This window comes from Sprattus sprattus (assembly GCF_963457725.1).
Source record: "Sprattus sprattus genome assembly, chromosome: 18".
Taxonomy (NCBI): Eukaryota; Metazoa; Chordata; class Actinopteri; order Clupeiformes; family Clupeidae; genus Sprattus; species Sprattus sprattus.
In genome coordinates this window covers 16,212,388-16,233,694 of record NC_137916.1, presented here as the reverse complement: position 1 = coordinate 16,233,694, position 21,307 = coordinate 16,212,388, and the positions used below count along the sequence as shown (strand labels likewise).

The 21,307-nt window shown below is 44.2% G+C and overlaps 1 protein-coding gene across 1 annotated transcript in view; it reads left to right on the top strand.

The window, feature by feature from the left end:
• Positions 1–20,866, top strand: part of abca3b (ATP-binding cassette, sub-family A (ABC1), member 3b) — a 24,069-nt gene extending 3,203 nt beyond the window's left edge. The window contains exons 3-30 of the mRNA XM_080856182.1: positions 840–979; positions 1,302–1,467; positions 2,328–2,587; positions 2,894–3,010; positions 3,177–3,297; positions 5,536–5,709; positions 5,890–6,071; positions 6,495–6,641; positions 6,759–6,888; positions 7,311–7,465; positions 7,631–7,786; positions 8,197–8,407; positions 8,615–8,765; positions 9,142–9,240; positions 10,631–10,829; positions 11,055–11,361; positions 14,752–15,025; positions 15,258–15,462; positions 16,104–16,323; positions 16,607–16,765; positions 17,130–17,302; positions 17,465–17,599; positions 17,747–17,941; positions 18,327–18,514; positions 18,791–18,961; positions 19,167–19,363; positions 19,505–19,578; positions 19,995–20,866. Coding sequence (XP_080712308.1) covers positions 840–979; positions 1,302–1,467; positions 2,328–2,587; positions 2,894–3,010; positions 3,177–3,297; positions 5,536–5,709; positions 5,890–6,071; positions 6,495–6,641; positions 6,759–6,888; positions 7,311–7,465; positions 7,631–7,786; positions 8,197–8,407; positions 8,615–8,765; positions 9,142–9,240; positions 10,631–10,829; positions 11,055–11,361; positions 14,752–15,025; positions 15,258–15,462; positions 16,104–16,323; positions 16,607–16,765; positions 17,130–17,302; positions 17,465–17,599; positions 17,747–17,941; positions 18,327–18,514; positions 18,791–18,961; positions 19,167–19,363; positions 19,505–19,578; positions 19,995–20,126 — 4,838 coding nt within the window. The 3' untranslated portion in view covers positions 20,127–20,866. The remainder of the gene's footprint in view (positions 1–839; positions 980–1,301; positions 1,468–2,327; positions 2,588–2,893; positions 3,011–3,176; positions 3,298–5,535; positions 5,710–5,889; positions 6,072–6,494; positions 6,642–6,758; positions 6,889–7,310; positions 7,466–7,630; positions 7,787–8,196; positions 8,408–8,614; positions 8,766–9,141; positions 9,241–10,630; positions 10,830–11,054; positions 11,362–14,751; positions 15,026–15,257; positions 15,463–16,103; positions 16,324–16,606; positions 16,766–17,129; positions 17,303–17,464; positions 17,600–17,746; positions 17,942–18,326; positions 18,515–18,790; positions 18,962–19,166; positions 19,364–19,504; positions 19,579–19,994) is intronic.
• The last annotated feature ends 441 nt before the right edge of the window (positions 20,867–21,307 follow it).

The following is a 21,307-nucleotide window of genomic DNA, read 5'->3' as shown; positions in this document are numbered from 1 at the left end:
AAATCATTGGTTTGTATATAAATGGAACAGGCTGAAAGTAATAAGGGTCTGTATGGACCTATTTACACAGACAGCCATCACACACACACACACACACACACACACACACACACACACACACACACACACACACACAAACACACTGACTTGCATGCGAATATAGACATGCGTGTACATGCTCTAACAGGTTTGGCTTGTCAGGCCAGTATCACTGGCTGTGCAAGTTTTCCACCATGGCACATATTTCTTAATAGATAGTTGTGAAGATGGTCAGACAGAGGTAAACTGAATATGTAAAGAAAGGGCTAAAAGCTGGAACTGGAGAAGAACACCCCGCTGTTCGCTGAATGGTGTTGAATGATATGGGAGAAGAAATAGGAGCCGGTTATTTGATCCCCGGGGATCTACAATAGCTATTCTTTTTTGCATGCTTCCAGATTGTGCCAGTGTTTGTGGAAGGCAAGGCTGGCTTTGCTTTCTCTCATTGACTTTCTGTTCACCTCACCATGTTTTCTTACTATTCCTCAGAGCTACCTAGAAGTATAGATAAGTTTGGAATGTGTGGTTAGAGATGGTTTCAGATGGCAGGCAAATCAGCAAGTACCAGAATACTACATAAGACTATAATAGGCCTCCACGTGGTTTTAATGTACAGAGGTACAGTGTGCTTTCTGTTAGGCCTCTTTAAGACTGATCAAATAAATACATTGATTGATTGATTGATTGATTGACTGGAATGCTACACGTGGCTGTTGAATTCACAAATCCACAAAGTACAGAGGGAAAGCCAGAGCCTAAAACTGCATGTGTGTGGGTGTTTGTGAATGTTTTGTTTCTAGTTCGTGGCTTCGAGACAGAAGAACAGTTTGAAGACTTTGTGAAGACAGACCCTCATTCAGGAAAGGTTTTGGCTGCTGTGGTGTTTGAGGACACATTCATCCATGATGATGATCCTCTTCCATTAAAGGTGAAATTTGGGGTAGAGAATGAAGGGGACTGTTCGTGTTCAGTGTCTGTGTATGGTTGACAGATGTTAATAAATGACAGTAAACATATATTGCAGGACATGAATTGGTTAGTTGGATTATATTTATTTTAACAATAGACAAAAACTTTAAAGAGGACCTATAATGCACCCAGGTTGACTACTGGCTAATTTCTTTCCACCGTTCTTAGGCACATGGTCCTTAAAATAATAAGATACAATAAGACACTCAACTTGGTGTAGGTCATGAATCAGTATTAGTGCTCTAATATGCCACTAATGTATGTCTCTCTTGTTCTGTGCTTCGCCTGCACAGGTGAATTATCACCTGCGGTTCCCATACAGCCCCCGGTTTGCGCCTGCCAAGGAGAAGTCGGAGCTGAACCCCAATAATGACATGGACTGGCACACACTTAAACTCTTCCCCCTCTTCCAGCTGCCTGGACCTCGTGAGCAGCACGACCTTCACGGTGGTACACCCGGTGAGCAGACACTGATGCACTCTGAGAAAACAAACACTTGTTATTCTTTCACCTGCATTTTGTCAATATTGTTTGGCAGTTTCATAAGTATTATATCATCAGGCTTGCAGGCTATCACATGTCACGGTTCACACGTCAGGTTTTCAGCATACTTTTATGGTATATAGTGGATCACTTGGATGTTTGCAAGAGCTTTGCCAAGCATGTTCCTCTAATGGAGTGTCATTGGGTAAATGCTGTAGCTGCAGCCAGGTGGTGGGTCATCTCCCCTGTGAGCTGCCCTTGTTCCAGGTTCCTTCAGTTCTTGGTTGAACCGTCTAATAGTTTCCCCGTGTGGTTTGTGGAGCAGTTTGATTGGTTCTGACTGCTCCTTTTGGAGCGGCAGACGGGGCATTCTCTCTATGGGGGTTTCCATGACAACTGTGGCACTTCCCTGTATTCCTCTGTGTGAGATGCCTGTCGGTGTGTGGGATGTGGGGACACACAAGACTTCAGAGACAAATCCTATGGGATATGGTAGATTATATGGAAAACATAGTTGCTTGCAGGTGCTATAGCTATATCAAGTTGCAGCCATTTTACATGGTTATCCGGAGCTACTCATGATCGCCACAGGGCAGGTAAAATACACAAACTGTGATGTATCTTATGGTTTTGTTTTTAGCATGTTTAATACAATTTCTTTTATCATGATTTTATGGTAAGCTCCATTCCCATTAGGCCTACATGCTAATTTGTAAATGTGCAAGGTGAAATGAGCCTATTAAATGAGTATCTGCCTCTGTATTTTGTAGTTAAACTAGATATTTACATCTGCCCGCGATTTTTTCTCCCTCATGTGTGTTTGTGTGTTCCTGTAGGATATTATCGTGAGGGCTTTCTCACACTGCAGCATGCGGTCGACCGGGCTATCATGCGGGCTTACAACAAAGCTGCGGCGACGACACTGCTGGCACAGACACGTGTGGTTCTGTCGCGCTTTCCCTTCCCAGCCTTCATCTATGATGTGTTCATCCTGGTCATCCAGAGCCAGCTGCCCTTGCTGCTGGTCCTCAGCTTCACCTACACGTCACTCAATATCATACGTTCTGTGGCGCAGGAGAAAGAGAGGAAACTCAAGGTGTGTGTGTGTGTGTGTGTGTGTGTGTGTGTGTGTGTGTGTGTGTATGTGTGTGCATTTATTAGGGGGGGGGGGGGGCATTTATCAGCTGTTTATGTTAAGTATTAAACTTGTTAAACTTCTGTGTGTGTGTGTGTGTGTGTGTGTGTGTGTGTGTGTGCATTTATTGGCGGGGGGGGGGGGGGCATTTATCAGCTGTTTATGTTAAGTATTAAACTTGTTAAACTTCTGTGTGTGTGTGTGTGTGTGTGTGTGTGTGTGTGTGTGTGTGTGTGTTTCATGTTCATCCATTCGTTTGTGTTGCAGGAGTACATGCGAATGATGGGTCTTAGTAACTGGCTCCACTGGAGCGCCTGGTTCCTCGTGTTCTTCCTCTTCCTCTCCATCTCTATCTTCTTTGTCACACTACTCTTCTGTGTGAAGGTCAGTGTAAATTACTCCGTGTATGTGTGTGTGATGTTTTGCATAACGATGACTGCAGTTTCATGTTAATGTGTGTATATGTATGTTTATTTCCTGGTGCATTATTGATTTGAATGATGTTATTGGCTGTTGACCATGTGTTTGATGCATTGCTATGCTGAGACAGGTCAGTACCAATGGAGCAGTATTGACCTACAGTGATCCAACCCTGGTGTTTGTGTTCCTGCTGGTGTTTGCTGTCGCAACAATCAACTTCAGCTTCATGATAAGCTCCTTCTTTTGCAGAGGTGGGTCTGTGAACGTCTGAGAAATGGGAAGTTAGAGATGGAAGGGAACAGAGAGATAGCTATTTGGAGTCCTGTAAGGTTATATGGGACTCATAGTGGCCTGGTGAATGCTTGAGTGATTGTATGTGGCTGTGTGTTCCCCTGGAAATTAGGAGTAATGAGATTCATGGGACGAATTATCGATGGGTCTGTAGATTATTGATGCAAATAGATTGAGTGCTGTGCTCTGAAGTAAACTGTTATCGTCACAGATTCAGCTGAATGGACAATTCCCTACCCTGCAGCACACAACCACACACACAGCACACACAGCACACACAGCACACACAGCACACACAGCACACACACAACAAACAAACACACACAAACACACACACACATACATACACAAATACACTCATAGACACATAGACAGCACACACAGCACACACACAACAAACAAACACACACACACACACACACACACACACACACACACACACATACATACACAAATACATTCATAGACACACATACCACCAGCACCAGCACCAACACCTCCACTCCGGAGGATCCCCTGTGCACACATGACACACCATAATGTGGACACTGAAATCACGCTGTCTCAAGCTAATGAGTGAGGTCAGGTATTGAATAAAAATGGGTTGAAATGAAACCTGCAGACTTATCTGCCTTGGACTTGGCTATCCCTGGTGCTACTTAAATTGATAATTCCCTATATGTAGTTAGTAGTCTTTTTATTTATTTTTAATTATTTTTCTCTGTCTATGTTTTTTACCTTAAAGGTAATCATGTTTCTTCTCCTTTTCTAATGTGTATATATACAGCCGTGGAAAAAATTAAGAGACCACTTCAAAATTATCAGTTTCTCTTGTTTTACTATTTATAGGTATGAGTTAAAGCAGTGGTTCTTAACCTTATTGGAGGTACTGAACCCTGCAAGCTTCATCAGTGCATTCGGCGAATGCTAGCCCTAGAAAAATAAAATGATTTCTTCTAAACGTAGGTATATATAAAAACGGCCCCGACATTGCTAGTGTGAACTGGACTATACTGTGTGTGTCTAGACCCCTGCTGAACCTCTGAGAGTGACTCAACGATCCCCTGGGGTTCGATCGAACCCAGGTTAAGAACCACTGAGTTAAAGTAAAATGAACATTTAAGTTTTATTCTACAAACTACTGACAACATTTCTACCAAATTTAAAATACAAATATTGTCATTTAGAGCATTTATTGGCAGAAAAATGACAATTGGTCAAAATAACAAAAAAGATGCAGTGTCTTCAGATCTGGACTAATGCAAAGAAGACAAGTTCATATTGATTTTTAAACAACACAATACTAATGTTTTAACTTAAGAATAGAAGTCATTCACACTCCATAATGCAAACACATACACACCTGCAGGAAATAGCCTGCTCATAGGCAGCAATCTTACCAATATATAACTGCCCGACCATGCACAGCAGGATACAACAATAACGCACAACTGGCTGGCAGCCACAACATGTGCATCACGTTGTACCCGGGATCTGTAAAGGCCCTCCTTCACAGTACAACAGACACTGTCTGTAGCCCACAAGCGCTAAACACAACAACGTGACTGCCCAAACATAGAACTTGAGAAGCAGGAAACAACTTCAACAAAGCTGCCTTTGTGGCAGGCTCAACAGCAGGGTCTGGAGTCCAAAATCTAACTGAAGTGTTGTGGTTGATATATCTCCACTGCTCTTGTGTGTGCTTGCCAACACCATTGCTCGCTCTCACTACCAGCTCAGCATACTTTAGCTTCTTCCTTTGAAATGCTTCCTCAATCGCATATTCAAACGGAATAAACAATAAAGTGAAAAATACACTCAGAATAAAACACCAGGTCAAATTTTCTATGTGTTTTTGAGTACTTATGGATGTAAAAATAACTGATGTCATTTTTCAATTTTCAACTTTTCTTCATATCAATTTGCCATGCAATTCTGGAAACCCTGTATTTTCATGGCAATTTGTTTTGTTTTTCCCATTCCTCAAATGAGTCTCTCAATGTGAGTGCACAGTGCTTCTTATCCTTGGCCAGTCTGTCAATAGGATGGAGTGAATGAGTAAAATAAACACAATTCTATTTGATGTTAGAATGGAGTTTTACTTAAGGTTCATAAATGTTCTATTATAGATTCTTCCTCAACCTGTACATCTATTTTACATCTCTTCCTCTCTCTGTGGTCTGTTTGTGTATGTGCAGCCAATGTTGCGGCTGCAGCAGGTGGGTTCATCTACTTCCTGAGTTACGTGCCATACGTCTTCCTGTGGCCTCGCTACGACCTTCTGAGCCACGCCCAAAAAGTCTCTGCCTGCCTCATCTCAAATGTTGCCATGGCAATGGGAGCACAGCTCATCGGCATGTTCGAGGGCAAAGGTCAGCCCTGCCGTTATCTCTGACTGTCAATTTGAGACTATGTTTTTAGACTGTGCATTTGGTCATTGTGAATGTGTGGGTCTCATAAATATTTAGTATGCAGTACATTATTAATACAATTTTACATTAATATTGGAAGGGTTATGAACATCAACTTTGTGTGTGTGTCTATACCTACAGGCACAGGGGTGCAGTGGAGCAACCTGTTTGAGCCGGTGAGCGTGGATGATGACTTCTCACTGGCACAGGTGATGGGGCTGCTTCTGCTGGATGCAGTGCTCTATGGCATGCTGGCCTGCTACATGGAGACAGTCTTCCCAGGGGAGTACGGGGTCCCGCGGCCCTGGTACTACTTCCTGCTGGTAAGTCACGTGTGCACAAGCACATCTTGAAACGTACAATAACAAAATGACAAACAAATACCAATTATAATCTTAATCATATCTTGGAAAAACTGTCCACAGTATTTTAAGAGAAAAAGTCAGAAACAAAAGTGTACAAAACGGGGTCATTTTACTGCCATATATGGAGTAATTTACTGTGGGTGCCTGATTGGGGGCCATGATGACTACGCCCAGCTGATCTGCTTGGCCCTCACATCGATGCCTGCAGACTACAGACTCTGGTGTTAGGTCATGTGTTTTCTCCCCAATGAAAACTGGTGATTGTACACACTCTTGGATGTCTCTCTCTCTCTCTGTATGTCAGAAGAAGACAGAGAAAAGTTCTGCCAATTCATAGCGACCGTTAAGACAGGTGACTGACCTGTCCTGTAATCTCTGTAGCCCTCCTACTGGTGCAGCACTCCCCGTGTGGCGTTCCTGAAGGAGAAGGAGGAAGAGGAGGATGCAGAAAAGGCGCTGAAGGGGGAGTTCATAGAGGAGGAGCCGGCTGGCTTGGTGTCGGGAGTTAAGATCAAACATCTAGGCAAGGTACACTCAATGTGCAATGCACACACAGACATGTGCACTCACATAAAAGAGCAGAGACCCATTCTTGATGCTTGAGGGGAGCAGGTGGGAATGTTTCTTGTTTTGTTTGTTTTCCAGGTCTTCAAAGTGGGAAACAAAACCAAGGAAGCAGTGAGAGATCTGACGCTGAACATGTTTGAAGGCCAGATCACTATTCTACTGGGGCACAATGGAGCTGGCAAGAGCACTACTCTATCCATGCTGACAGGTTGGTAGCATTCACATGTGAGACACAGGAGTATTTTATCAGACACACACACACACACACACACACACACACACACACACACACACACACACACACACACACACACACACACACACACTGTTTTCTTGTGAGAATATGTGAAGTCTCTAAAGTATCTTAAGTCTCTAGTCTGAATGTGCTCCACATGTTGCAAGAAAACAGTTACCAATGGGAGATTTGCAAATAATGACATCATGGTTTAAAGGTCTTTTTAATGGGCATACTCAGTGTCTTTTATAAGCTGCTGTCCTTTTAACTGTTGTGAAATGTATTGGCTGCTGTCCTTTAAACTGTTGTGATATGTATTGGCTGCTGTCCGTTAAACTCCTGTTATGTGTATTGGCAGCTGTCTTTTTAACTGCTGTTATGTGTATTGGCTGCAGGTCTATTCCCCCCCTCCAGCGGTCGGGCCTACATTAATGGCTATGATATCAGCCAGGACATGTCACTCATTCGCCGCAGCTTGGGCCTCTGTCCACAGCATGATGTGCTGTTTGACAACCTGACTGTCAGGGAGCATCTGCTCTTCTATGCACAGGTGGGTTTCCTATTCACACATACACACACACACACACACACACAGCAGGCTTGCTGGGTATTTAGCTATGGTATACTGTATACTGACATGTTTGCATGCATGTCTCACTCTCTACAAATGCCTTATTATCTCCCTCTATCCATCTCTGCATATTGTATGCTACAGCTGAAAGGATATCCACAAGAGAAAATTCCAGACGAAGTGGACCGGATAATCCGTGTGCTGAACCTGGAGGACAAGCGGGACAGTCGCTCAAAGACTCTCTCCGGAGGCATGAAGAGGAAGCTTTCCATCGGCATCGCCCTCATCGGAGACTCCAAGGTCAGCCTGGATCAATGGCGTGCTCCGGTCGTTAGGCTCATAAGTTGCAGAGGTGGACAGGTCTTACCACATGTAGTGGACGCACAGATAGGACTTGGGATCTAAAACTCACACAAAAATGAAAAACATTAAATGACACAAATGTTTTGAAATGGCCATGTACAGTGCTGTACAAACAACAAGACAGGCCAGGTCATGGAAGTCAGAGGTCAGGTAAAGGCAACAAGGTTGAAATGTCAGCATGAGTACATGGACGAACTGTGCGTGTGTGTGTGTGTGCGTGTGTGTGTGTGTGTTTGATAAACCGTTTTAGTGATGGCACAGATGGAGCTCAAGGATGGGCCAGTAGGCCAGTGTCAGATTGCACCAGTGTTTATATGCATGCATGTATGTTTGTGTGTGCACTGTAGGTGGTGATGCTGGATGAGCCAACCTCAGGCATGGACCCCTGTGCTCGGCGCGCCACCTGGGACCTGCTGCAGGGCGAGAAGCGCGGCCGCACCATCCTGCTCACCACACACTTCATGGACGAGGCCGACCTGCTGGGTGACCGCATCGCCATCATGGCCGCTGGAGAGCTACAGTGCTGTGGCTCGCCGCTCTTCCTCAAGAACAAATATGGTGCGATGTATTACTTTAACATATTTCTTTACATTATTTCATAACCTTTCATCTGCACAAAGCAAAAATCTGTATACACTATCCATAGATGTTGATGGTTAAGCTCATGTTCCAATGTTTTTTCATGCTGGACAGCAAAAGGAAGGCGTCTTTAATCTGTACTAACCAGATGTGTGTGTGTGTGTGTGTGTGTGTGTGTGTGTGTAGGTGCTGGCTACCACATGGTGATAGTAAAAGATGCGCTCTGTAATGTGTCTGAGATTACTCGGCTGGTGCATCTGTATGTGCCCAACGCCACGCTAGAGAGCAGTGCTGGAGCAGAACTCTCCTACATATTGCCCAAAGAGAGCAGCAACCGGTAAGAGAACACTCACACACATACTCACACACTCACACAGTCACTCACTCACACACTCACACACTCACACAGACAGATATGAGCACAATTACTGATGAACTAGCTGGCATATGTGCTAACAAGGGTCACAACAGAATTGTAGCCGTGTGCTGTTCCCTCCATCAGTAAACTGGAGTTAACAAACACACCTAAACACATATGCACATTTCCACACAACAATGGACTTGACCTTGTCCTTTTTTGGATAAGTGATCCACCAGCTAGGGCATGTTTGCCCCTGTTCTGTGCCCCACATCAAGGTTACCAGTTCATTATTCATCAAGGTGTATTTGCTGTTGAGTTTTGTGTGTTGACAGTGTGTTTATCTTGGGTCCAGTTTCGAGCTTCTGTTTGCCGAGCTCGAGATGAACAGGGAAGAGCTGGGCATCGCCAGTTATGGAGCGTCTGTTACCACCATGGAGGAAGTGTTTCTGAGGTAACTCTCTAAACTCAAAGTCCACTGATAACTGCAACAGGGTTTCTTTCACACAAGAGATTAGATTTCCAAATGTTGAAGCCCTCAGAGGTGTAGTACTTGATTACAGTCCAATACACATTTTGTCAAATTCAGCTCAATTTTCCTCACATTCCTCTACCTGTCTGTCCATTGTGTGCGCTCATACAAACTCCGGTACAGTCTGGCTCTGTAAATGGGAAACAAACAAGTATGATTGGTCAGTAAAGAAGCTTGTGATTTGGTTTGTTGTCATGATGACCTCAAGGGCATTGTGTCATCATGAGTGTAATTGACAATTACACTCATGGTGACACCATGCCCTAAAGGTCATGATAACAAATGGTATCATTAAACTTCATTTGCTAGAGTATAAATATTTCAGTTCGTTATTGGGCAAGAAATTGACATGGGATTCCAGTGCAGAAGTTCTGCAGGACCTATTATGTATAAGCTGAGATTGATTTTAGAGTTCATACACACACACACACACACACACACAATACCTCTTTTGATCTTAATCAAATATCTGATCTTTCTGCTTCATTGCCTGGTATGCCATGATTAACAAGAACAGAGAACAAATCATGAACAAGAACAGAGGCGTGTGTGCGTGTGTGCGTGTGTGCGTGTGTGCGTGTGTGCGTGTGTGCGTGTGCGCGTGTGCGTGTGTGCGTGTGTGCGTGCGCGCGTGTGTGCGTGTGTGCTTGCGCGTGTATGTATGTGGGTGGGGAGGAGAAATTAAGTGGTGCCTAGCTAAGGAAGAGAGTGGAATGCATTTGGAAAAGATTCAGAGGGAAGCTTGTGGTGCTGCAATTAAATTATGAGTGTTTGTGTGTCTGTGTATGTGTGTGTAGGTGTGTGTTTGTGTATGTCTGTGTGTGTTTGAGCATGCACAATCAGGCTTTGTAGATCAGAAGACCAGAATAGATTGCTGCTTGTGAAAGCCTCTTCAGCTGTGGAGAAGGATGTGATTTGAGAGTGAAGAGAGACATGGGGAGGCTATTCTGTTTTTCATTCATACACAGACACACACACACAAATGTGCCTCATGCGTCAATCTGAGCCTGAGTCTCATTTATAATTAATATCATTGTATTCAAGCTTCCTGGTGAAAATGCAGTAAATTGAATTTGGTATTAATCAGAGTTTAGTGGATATGTGTACGCTCTCTATGCCAATGTTTGTGTGTATACACACAGGCTTCTTTCTGTGTATGTACTCTCTCTGTAGCTGCTCGTCTGTACACAGGCAGGTTATCTGTGTCTTTTGTGTGTGTGTGTGTGTGTGTGTGTTCCTAAACGTGCTTTTTTTTTTTTGTACGTTTGTATCTGATTTGTATCTGATTGCACTTGTGTGTGAATGTGTACAGAGTTGGGAAGCTGGTGGACTCCAGTCTGGACATCCAGGCCATCCAGCTGCCAGCACTGCAGTACCAGCACGAGCGACGGTCACACGACTGGACCATGGACGACGCCAGCAGCATCAGTGGGCTGACTGACGTCACAGATTTCACCGACAGCGGCACACTAATCTCAGAGGACTGCTCCAACATCAAGCTCAATACTGGGGTTAGCACCATGCACCTAACACTGACATGCACATACATGTACATAGCAAAACACACCAATATATACATTTACCACCTAGAAGTGGACAGACATTCTATACATTCACCATTAAGCTGTCTCTGTCCCTCTTACTTACACCTCACACACACACACACACACACACACACTCACACACACACTCACACACACAATTTCTCTCACTCTAATACCCCTGTATTCCTCCAGGCCAGACTCTACATGCAGCAATTCTATGCCATGTTTCTGAAGCGAGCTCTGTATAGCTGGCGGAACTGGAAGGTGATGGTGGCTCAGTTCCTCGTGCCGCTGGTGTTCACAGTGCTGGCGCTGGTGGTTGCCCGCACCCTGCCCGGTCGGCACAACACCCCCCAGTTGAAGCTGTCGCTGGAACGCTATGGCCCCACACACGTACCCGTAGCACTGGAGCCCACAGCGGGGCCCTTAGCTGTGGCTCTGGCCCAAACCTACAGCAGCCAGCTGCCCGAGCAGAGGGCCACACCGAACAACGTCACAGGTCAGAACTCCTCCGGTGAAGGAGCACCAGTTTCTACACGGGTAATGGGGTGTTTGTGTCTGTGTGGAGGTCGTATCTGCAGGTTGGGGTCACAGAGGAAAAGAATAGAAACTTGGAAAAAACTGCCATCTGCTGTTTTTAAGGCCTGTAGTTGACCTTGTAAACTTGGTTGGTTTGTAAAACAGCATATTTTAGGAGCTAATAAACGTGTCTATACCTATATAGTATGGACGATACATACAGCCGCGGAAAAAATTAAGAGACCACTTCAAAATTATCAGTTTCTCTGGTTTTACTATTTATTGGTATGTGTTAAAGTAAAATGTACATTTTAGTTTTATTCTATAACCTACTGGCAACATTCCTACCAAATTTCAAATACAAATATTGTCATTTAGATCATTTATTTGCAGAAAAATGACAATTGGTCAAAATAGCAAAAAAGATGCAGTGTCTTCAGATCTCGAATAATGCAAAGAAAACAAGCTCATATTCATTTTTAAACTACACAATACTAATGCTTTAACTTAGGAAGAGTTCAGAAATCAATATTTGGTGGAATAACCTTGATTTAAAATCACAACTTTCATGTGTCTTGGCATGCTCTCCACCAGTCTTTCACATTGCCGTTGGGTGACTTTATGCTACTCCTGGCGCAAGAATTCAAGCAGCTCGGCTTCTTTTCATGGCTTGTGACCATCCATCTTCCTCTTGATCACATTTCAGAGTTTTTTTTATGGGATTCAGGTCTCGAAATTGGGCTGGCCATGACAGGGTCCTGATCTGGTGATACTCCATCCACACCTTTACTGGCCTGGCTGTGTGGCATGGAGCATTGCCCTGCTGGAAAAAACACTTCTCAGAGTTGGGGAACATTGTCAGAGCAAAAGGAAGCAAGTTTTTCTTCCGGGACAACGTTGTACTTTGCCTGGCTGAGGTTTGTAAAAGACCATAAGGATTGAACCAAAGCCGACTGGAGGGTCTCCTAGTTCGTCTTCTCTGATGAGTCCAATTTCACAGTAGGTGCAAGACTCTGTGGCTTGTAGGCCTCTCCAGGTCTCCCTCTAACCATCAGACGACCATGTGTTGGGCAAAGCTGAAAATTGGACTCATCAGAGAAGACGAACTAGGAGACCTTCCAGTCGGCTTTGGTTCAATCCTTATGGTCTTTTACAAACCTCAGCCAGGCAAAGTACAACGTTGTCCCGGAAGAAAAACTTGCTTCCTTTTGCTCTGACAATGTTCCCCAACTCTGAGAAGTGTTTTTTCCAGCAGGGCAATGCTCCATGCCACACAGCCAGGCCAGTAAAGGTCCCTGTCATGGCCAGCCCAATTTCGAGACCTGAATCCCATAAAAAAACCTCTGAAATGTGATCAAGAGGAAGATGGATGGTCACAAGCCATGAAAAGAAGCCGAGCTGCTTGAATTCTTGCGCCAGGAGTAGCATAAAGTCACCCAACGGCAATGTGAAAGACTGGTGGAGAGCATGCCAAGACACATGAAAGTTGTGATTTTAAATCAAGGTTATTCCACCAAATATTGATTTCTGAACTCTTCCTAAGTTAAAGCATTAGTATTGTGTAGTTTAAAAATGAATATGAGCTTGTTTTCTTTGCATTATTCGAGATCTGAAGACACTGCATCTTTTTTGCTATTTTGACCAATTGTCATTTTTCTGCAAATAAATGATCTAAATGACAATATTTGTATTTGAAATTTGGTAGGAATGTTGCCAGTAGGTTATAGAATAGAACTAAAATGTACATTTTACTTTAACACATACCAATAAATAGTAAAACCAGAGAAACTGATAATTTTGAAGTCTTCATTTTTTCCGCGGCTGTATATATTAAACAACAAAACTGAGTACACCTCTGTGCAATCTCACTTTAATGACAAATGATTCAATATTGTATCACCTTGCAATAAATTGCATTAGTCTACGTTTAACAGCAATATATGGCTTTTATATAAAATTGAAAACTAGCAATTTAGATTTACTCTATATACTTGTGTTTCCCAAATTTCTGGAGAAATGTTCTGCCATTCAGATTTTTTTCAGTTGCTCTTTGCTGGAGGTATTTCTCTACCCGTCTCTATAATATATCCCAAAGGTGTTACTGGATTCAGGTCAGGCGGCATACTTGGCCAGGTTATAGTTTTCACTTTTTTCTTCTTTAGAACTTCTTGCATGATTTCGGCAGTATACTTTGGATCATCATCATCATGCTGGAGTATTCCTTATCTGCCAAGCTTCTGGAGACTGGGTGCCATCTTGTAAGCCAGTATTTTGGTATATCCACAGGAATTCATGGTGTAGAAATGTCATCTCCCCAACACCTTTTGCACTCTTGCAGTGCAACACTTACACCTCTGTGCTTCACTGTCAGGACTATCACTGTGGTAGTCCAGGCGAGGTCCACGCCAAACATGCTGGAACCTATCTGGGCCAAACACATTTATCTTGGTTTCATATGACCAAAGAATGTGCTCCCAATATTCATCAGGCTTCTTTTTATGTTTTGTGCCAAAGTGCAAGGAAGGTTTTTCTCCTTGGAAGCTGTCCATAGAGGTTGACTTCATGCAATGGGCTTCACACAGTCTGTGTCACAGAAACTCTGATTTTCAGTGTGTCAAGTCTGAAGTACTCGCTGTCTGTTCTTCAGTGCCAGATTGTGCAAGTAGCACTCTGTCTTTGGCTGTCATTTTAGGAGGACAGCCACTGCGACTCTGATTAGTGGGAGTATTGCACATTCTGTACCACATGATTACTGCTGCAACTTTGTTTCAACCTTTTTTTTCTTCGCTCATCAATCTGTATCCTCTTCCATCTTTGTGACATTTAACAATAAGATATTCCAATTCCTCTGGCAATTTTCTTCCATGTGGAGCCCTGATGCAGATAGACACAGCCCAAAGCTCCAAACCTGAGTGTTCACAGATCATTTTTGAACCATGTCCATGCAATTAGGCTAGTTGGAAATCAAAGGTGTGCTGAATTGTGTTTCAATGATCACAGGGGTATTCACTTTCTTCAAGTTTCTACTTTGAGGCCTGTATTTTCAATACGTTTTTTTGAAAATATGTGTTTATGATTGTTCATAAGAGGAAATACTCTTACTTCTCAACTTAAAAATAATGCAATTATTGAGAGGTGATACCATTTTGCAAATAATTGACGTTGACGTTTAAGTTATATTGCACACAGTGGTGTACCCACTTCTGTAGTATACTATATATAAACTTTTCTACTTTTGTATTTTTCAAGTGTCAATAGCATAGTTGCTCCGATTCTTAAAAAAAACAATGCTACTGTGTTCCTCTCAGCTCATTTCAAAATGGCATCTAATGATCTAATACTATCATTCTCCGGTGTACCTTGTAAACAGACTTCTCGAAGTATGTGCTGCGCAATGCTGAGGAGGAAGGCGGAGCCTTCAATGAGCACTGTGTGGTGGGTGTGGCTTTCCGAGGCAAATCCAAGTCATTCGTTGAGGCGACGGCATACTTCAACAACCAAGGCTACCACACTCCCGCCACTGCACTGCTGCTGCTGGACAATGCCCTGTACCGCATGCTGGCTGGACCCAACGCCTCCATACGCGCATGGAACGACCCTATGCCACGCAACTTATCTGAAACGGCACAGAGCCAGCTCTCTGTGTGAGTGTGATAAGAGTTTAACAAGCCTGTTTACGATCTGTATCTAGCTTGCATGAACATTTTTAGCATTTTAATGCATAATGGCCGCATAGTTATCTACTGAACATCTATAACATTGTCAGCCTGTGGTGTGTCATTTTTAAACCATTAATGTCTGTATCTATCTATCTCTCTCTCTCACTCCTTCTTTACTTCCTTTCTCCTGACATCTTTCCCTTCTGTTCTGCTGCAGGAGTCAGACAGGCTTTGCCATCGCAATAAACCTGATGTACGGAATGGCCTCTTTGTCCAGCACATTTGCGCTGCTGCTGGTGACAGAGCGCTCACTGAAGTGCAAGCATGTGCAACAGGTCAGCGGGGTGTACCTGTCCAACTACTGGTTCTCCGCCCTGCTCTGGGACCTCATCAACTTCCTGCTGCCCTGCATGCTCATGCTGGTCAGTACAAGACATCATAACACAGCCCTCATGAAGTTTGAAAATTCCTCACATATTTTGAACAATTAAGCTTATACACTTTTTTGTGATCACTTTATCTTTATCTATCTTTTCTATCACAGACTGACATGTTTCCTAGAAAAGCTGCTTGAATCTGGCTAGTTTCTTCATTTCATTTTCCAATGAAGTTCTCTGTGTGGCGAGAGCTATGACTGTTCTCTCTGCCATCCTAAATTGATCAGCATTGGGCCTGTTGGATACTACCCTTAATCATTCAGTACATGTATTAAATTGTGCTGATCAAAATGTCTTTACAAAAAGAAAAAGGTTCAATCCATCCAGTAAGCTGCATAAGCTGCGAGTCTGATTTGAAAGGGATGTTTCAAATATTATAGTACAATAAAAAACAAAAAACATTGTGGCCGGTCTTGTTATTGATCATGATAAATTACTTTAATACATCTAAGATGCAAAGTCATACTTTAGAACACGCTTTCCTGGGGTGTTGAAGAAAAACTATTCTGACATCTGTTGTTTTTCGGGCTCCGCCTCAGCCACTCTCTTGCCGTTGTGACGTCTGTCATCATCTCATACAGAGCATATCCCTCACTGTCTTTCTTATCGTCTTTTGTTTCTCTCAGGTGGTGTTCAGGGTGTTTGCCGTCAAGGCGTTTGTGGAGCATAACCACCTGGTGGATGTGCTGCTGGTGCTGCTGCTCTTCGGCTGGGCGGTGGTGCCGCTGATGTACCTGCTCAGCTTCCTGTTCTCCACGGCAGCCACTGCCTACACCCGCCTCACCATCTTCAACATCATCAGCGGCACCGCAACCTTCCTGGCAGTCACCATCATGACCATACCAGGTGAAAGAGCGTGACAAAGGAGATAGTCAAGTCCAGTGAAATTGGGTGTCACCTCTGTAATGTTAGTGTTTTACAGTAGTCTTCTGATTCTTCCCTTTTCTTGTAAATGTTACTACTGCGTGTAGTACTACATGCTCTCAGATCAGTTTAAAATAAATACTGTAGAGTTTGTATGTATTGAAGAGAATGGTCAGAAGTCATTAAGGGAGTGGCACAGAGATGGCGCTTGATAGAAGCATTAGGGAACATTTCTCACTCCTTTCTCCTGTGCCATCCTTCACAGAGCTGCAACTACAGGACCTATCTCGCATCCTGGACAAGGTCTTCCTGCTCTTCCCCAACTACTGTCTGGGCATGTCCTTCAGCCAGTTCTACCAGAACTATGAGCTAATTTCCTTCTGCACCCCCAACCCCATTGCAGAGGCCTTCTGCAAATACTACAGTGAGTACCAGGCCTGACTCAGCTCTGCAAATTTCACTTTGGCAAATCTCAGTTGATGTTCACTCCAGAGCTTTATTGTGGTGAACAAGCAGATGGTGCATGACGATAGTAGTAGTGGTGGTGGTGGTTGTCTAATACCCAAGGATCAAATTGAGATATAGTGTGTGTATATTTATATATATATATATATATATATATTGAGATACAATAGAAGACATACTCAGTTGAGTGCATGTCATGTCATTTGAGTGCAACAGTAGAGTTAGTGTGCAACAGTAGAGCCTTTTATGTTGCCCAGCCATTGCAGCCTTTGTGAGAGAGCTACTCTAACACTGAATGTATGTGCTTTGTCTGCTCTCAATAGACCTCACTTACCAGGAGAACTACTTCTCAATGATGTCCCCAGGCATCGGTCGTTACCTGGTTGCCATGGCTCTACAGGGTTTGCTCTTCATTGTCCTCCTCTTCTTTGTGGAGCTGCAGTGTGTGCGCACGCTAAAGCGCATGCTGGGCTCCCTCTGCTGGAGACACAAGAAGGTGCGTCTGATGGGACCAGGCCACAGCCCATGAGGGGCCGCATGAGCAGAGAGGGTGGGGAGAAGGTACTGGTAAAGGTGATAAGTGTTTGTAGATAAATATCTCTGTGTGTGTGTGTGTGTGTGTGTGTGTGTGTGTGTGTGTGTGTGTGTATATATGTAGGGGCACTTGATGGCTGAAGCAGCATTACGGTCTGAGGACAGGGATGTGGCTGAAGAGCGGAAGAGAGTTCTAGAATGCCAGCCAGTGGTGGAGTCCATGGTAGGGAGCCCACTCGTCTTGACGGAGCTCACCAAGGTAACCGTGTGTTTCATATGTAGTAAGCCTTTGTGTTCGAGCGTGTGTCATGTATGGATGTTCTAACTGAGCGCTTGACTTTAACATGTGGCTTTGTGGATCAGTGCGTTTGTGTATGTGTGTTATAATTGTGCTCTGCGTTTGCAGGTGTACACAGGGGGACCATGTCTGCTGGCGGTCGATCGGCTCTCTCTGGCCGTGGGCAAGGGCGAGTGCTTTGGCCTGCTGGGCTTCAATGGAGCGGGGAAAACCACCGCTTTTAAGATGCTCACTGGAGATGAGACTGTAACTTCAGGAGATGCCTACATTGATGGGTACAGCATCTTGAGAGACATCAAGAAGGTGAGCTGGAAAAGACAAGAAAACGGACCTTAAAGTGTTCCTGAATGGTCATCGACCCACTCTGTCAATCACTGTTCTGTTGTTGCTATGGTAACACACCAGTTGTCCCCTCTTCATTCAGACATGCAAATTAATCCTCAGATCCATCCAACTTGGTTTTATTTTTGTCTCTTTGTTCAGCTTACAGGGAACAAAAATGTCCCTTTTAGAACTAGCCAAAGCCATTGTTTTATTGTATAGCGATTTATAGTACATAGAAGACGTTGTACCTGTATGTAGTAATATACACACTCCCTCCTGGTCTAAATCTAGGTCTCAAAAGGCGGTGTCCATCTCCTTAGTACTCATCTGTGCTTTGTAACTGTGTGCGTGTGCTTTTGTACAGGTTCAGCAGCGGATTGGGTACTGTCCTCAGTTTGATGCAGTGCTGGATCACATGACAGGCCGTGAAACCCTAAGCATGTATGCAAGGCTGAGGGGTGTGCCAGAGAAGTACGCTTCAGGCTGCGTGGAGAACGTGCTCAGGTCCCTCCTGCTGGAGCCTCATGCTGACAAGCTGGTCCGCAGCTACAGGTAATGGAAAGTTCCAGAAGAGGGGGAGCCAGGGGGAGAAGGAGGGGCTGCACATAGGCACAGCTGTGAGGAAGAGAATGGGAGAGAGGGTGAGGAAATCAGGAAGAATCAGCCGCTTGGCCATAGATGAACTAGCCTGCAGCTCTGGCTAATAGGAGACGAAGGATGCTCAGGGAAAGGACAGATGAAAGAGTGATGTTGAATGAAGGAATGGAGTGAATGAGAAAAAAGAGGTGTAAGGCTACAGGCTAACTATGTGTGTGTGGTTGTGTGCAGTGGGGGCAACAAGAGGAAACTCAGTGCGGGGATGGCTCTGATTGGTAGCCCACCTGTCATCTTCCTGGACGAGCCATCAACGGGCATGGATCCTGTTGCCAGGCGACTGTTGTGGGATGCCGTGACCCGTACACGCGAGTCTGGCAAAGCAGTCATCATCACATCACACAGGTCAGACACACACACACACACACACACACACACACACACACACACACACACCTACTGACACGCACAAACAACAGAAGTCTATGCTCAGCCTCATTCACTACAGCCATTAGTTACATTGCTATAAAACAGTTGACAATAATAAAAAAAATTAAAAAATGGGGGTAGAGGCCTAGCTCACGTCGCTCTCTCGCCCTCTTCTCTCCAGCATGGAGGAGTGTGAGGCGCTGTGCACTCGTCTGGCCGTGATGGTGAACGGCCAGCTGAAGTGTCTGGGCAGCCCCCAGCACCTGAAGAGCAAGTTCGGTAGTGGCTACACCCTCCTGGCCAAGGTGCGGTTAGAGAGCGAGGTGGAGGAGACCCTACTGCAGCTCTTCAAAGAATTCATTGAGTCCACATTCCCAGGTGCCAGCAGCAGCCGCCGCCACGCCCCACTGAAGGACACGTGACCATCAGCAATGTGTACATTCCCATTTGTTTTCGGTGATAAAGTGACTAACCTGTGTGTGTGTGTGTGTGTGTGTGTGTGTGTGTGTGTGTATATAGGGAGCTTACTGAAGGATGAACACCAGGGCATGGTGCACTACCACCTGACTGACAAAAGCCTGACATGGGCACAGGTAAAAGACTCACGGTCATGCACACACACAGAAGCAGACACTGCTGCACAGAATTCTCCACCTAGCACAGCTGTTTACCTGATGAAGAAAAAATACTGTGTTACACAAGGCAGCCATATTCATCTGTCATGACTGAATAACAGGGAATGTATGATGTGATGTATAGTGTGAATGTATGATGTGATGTGTAGTGTGAATGTATGATGTGATGTGTAGTGTGAATGTATGATTGTCTTAGTGCTTAGTGCCTCAGTTAGGCACTTCATATTTTATGAGCAAGTAACTGGTCTTTCTCTGAGCACTACCACTCAGACATTTGTATAAATGTTGTATTAATGTATTATATTAATATTAATTTATTATATTACATAGATAAAAACTTTTCTGTTTCTGTTTGTGTGTGTGGTCTGCTTTAGGTGTTTGGGACCCTGGAGGCAGCCAAAGATAAGTACTGCATAGAAGACTACTGTGTCAGCCAGATCTCTCTGGAGCAGGTGTTCCTGAGCTTCGCCCAGTTCCAGCACTGTGCCGAGGGCAGTCGCAAGTGAAGGACACAAAGCGGGAGAGGAGCCCCTTTTCCGTCTCCTTCCCACCTGCAGCGCACACTTCCTGTCTGTGCAGGGCTTGAGCAAACAGACTCTCCTCTAGGCTACACCAGAGGACTGCTCAGGTCTTCATCATCGTCATCATCATCATCCTCACCACCGTCCTCATCATCATCGTCATCACCACCACCACACTCTCCAACACATACTGTCACAAGCCTCAATCACAGTGCAGTTCTGCACTTTGTCCATGTGTGTTAGTAGGCTAACTGTGGAGTTTCTGTGTCTCTCCTTATGGTTTCAGTTGGTGTGTCAGGTGTTCAATCTGTGGAAGTGTGTTGGGGTGGGCTGGGTGCGCACATGGTTCTGAGTCTTAAATATTGCACCTTTTGTTTGTTGAAGACTTGAAGTATATTACTACTGGAGATGAAGTTTATTCTGCACTCCTCAAATTTGTGGTCTGTTTGACAGATCAGTTGTCATGAATGGATGTGTTTCTTGTTCAGCTTTTTTTGCGGTGTCTGTGTGTATTATTTATGTGTATTATTTGCTATGGCTTTTGTTTTATTTTCACTGTTTGTCACTTTGAGCGTCATCTCACTGTAAACCTGTGTGATAGTGTAAATACAGTCAAATCATGCCTTGATAACGCTTCCCAAGTCTAGCACCATTTAGGTCAACAACAACTAGGCATGCTGATGTGAAACCCTTATAAGAGAAACGCATGATATTAAAATTGAGAAACCGGCCCCACAATCCCCCCCCCCCCCAAAAAAAAACCCCGACCAACAACGTTTCACCACGAGCTTCAGCAGGCCTAGAACAACGTTTTATAAACGTTATATATTTGTCATGGGAACAATAGGCCTTGAGAATGTCTTTTGTTGTCACTCAATCCATTTGCACTTCTCAGACACTCATTACATATAAATATGCATCACAGAAGCAATCTTGCTAACACCATGCAGCCATGTTTTTTACTTAAGTGATGGATAGGCTGTTCCATGTGTGTGTATATGTCTTTATGCTTGCCTGTGTGTGTGTGTGTGTGTGTGTGAGAGTGTGTGTATGTGTGTGTATGTATGTGTGAGTGAAAGAACAGTATGCGTATGTTTGAAAAAGCATTCCTGCATTCTCTTAATCTAAAGTGAAACCACTATCGCTATTCTCAATCAGTGAATTTT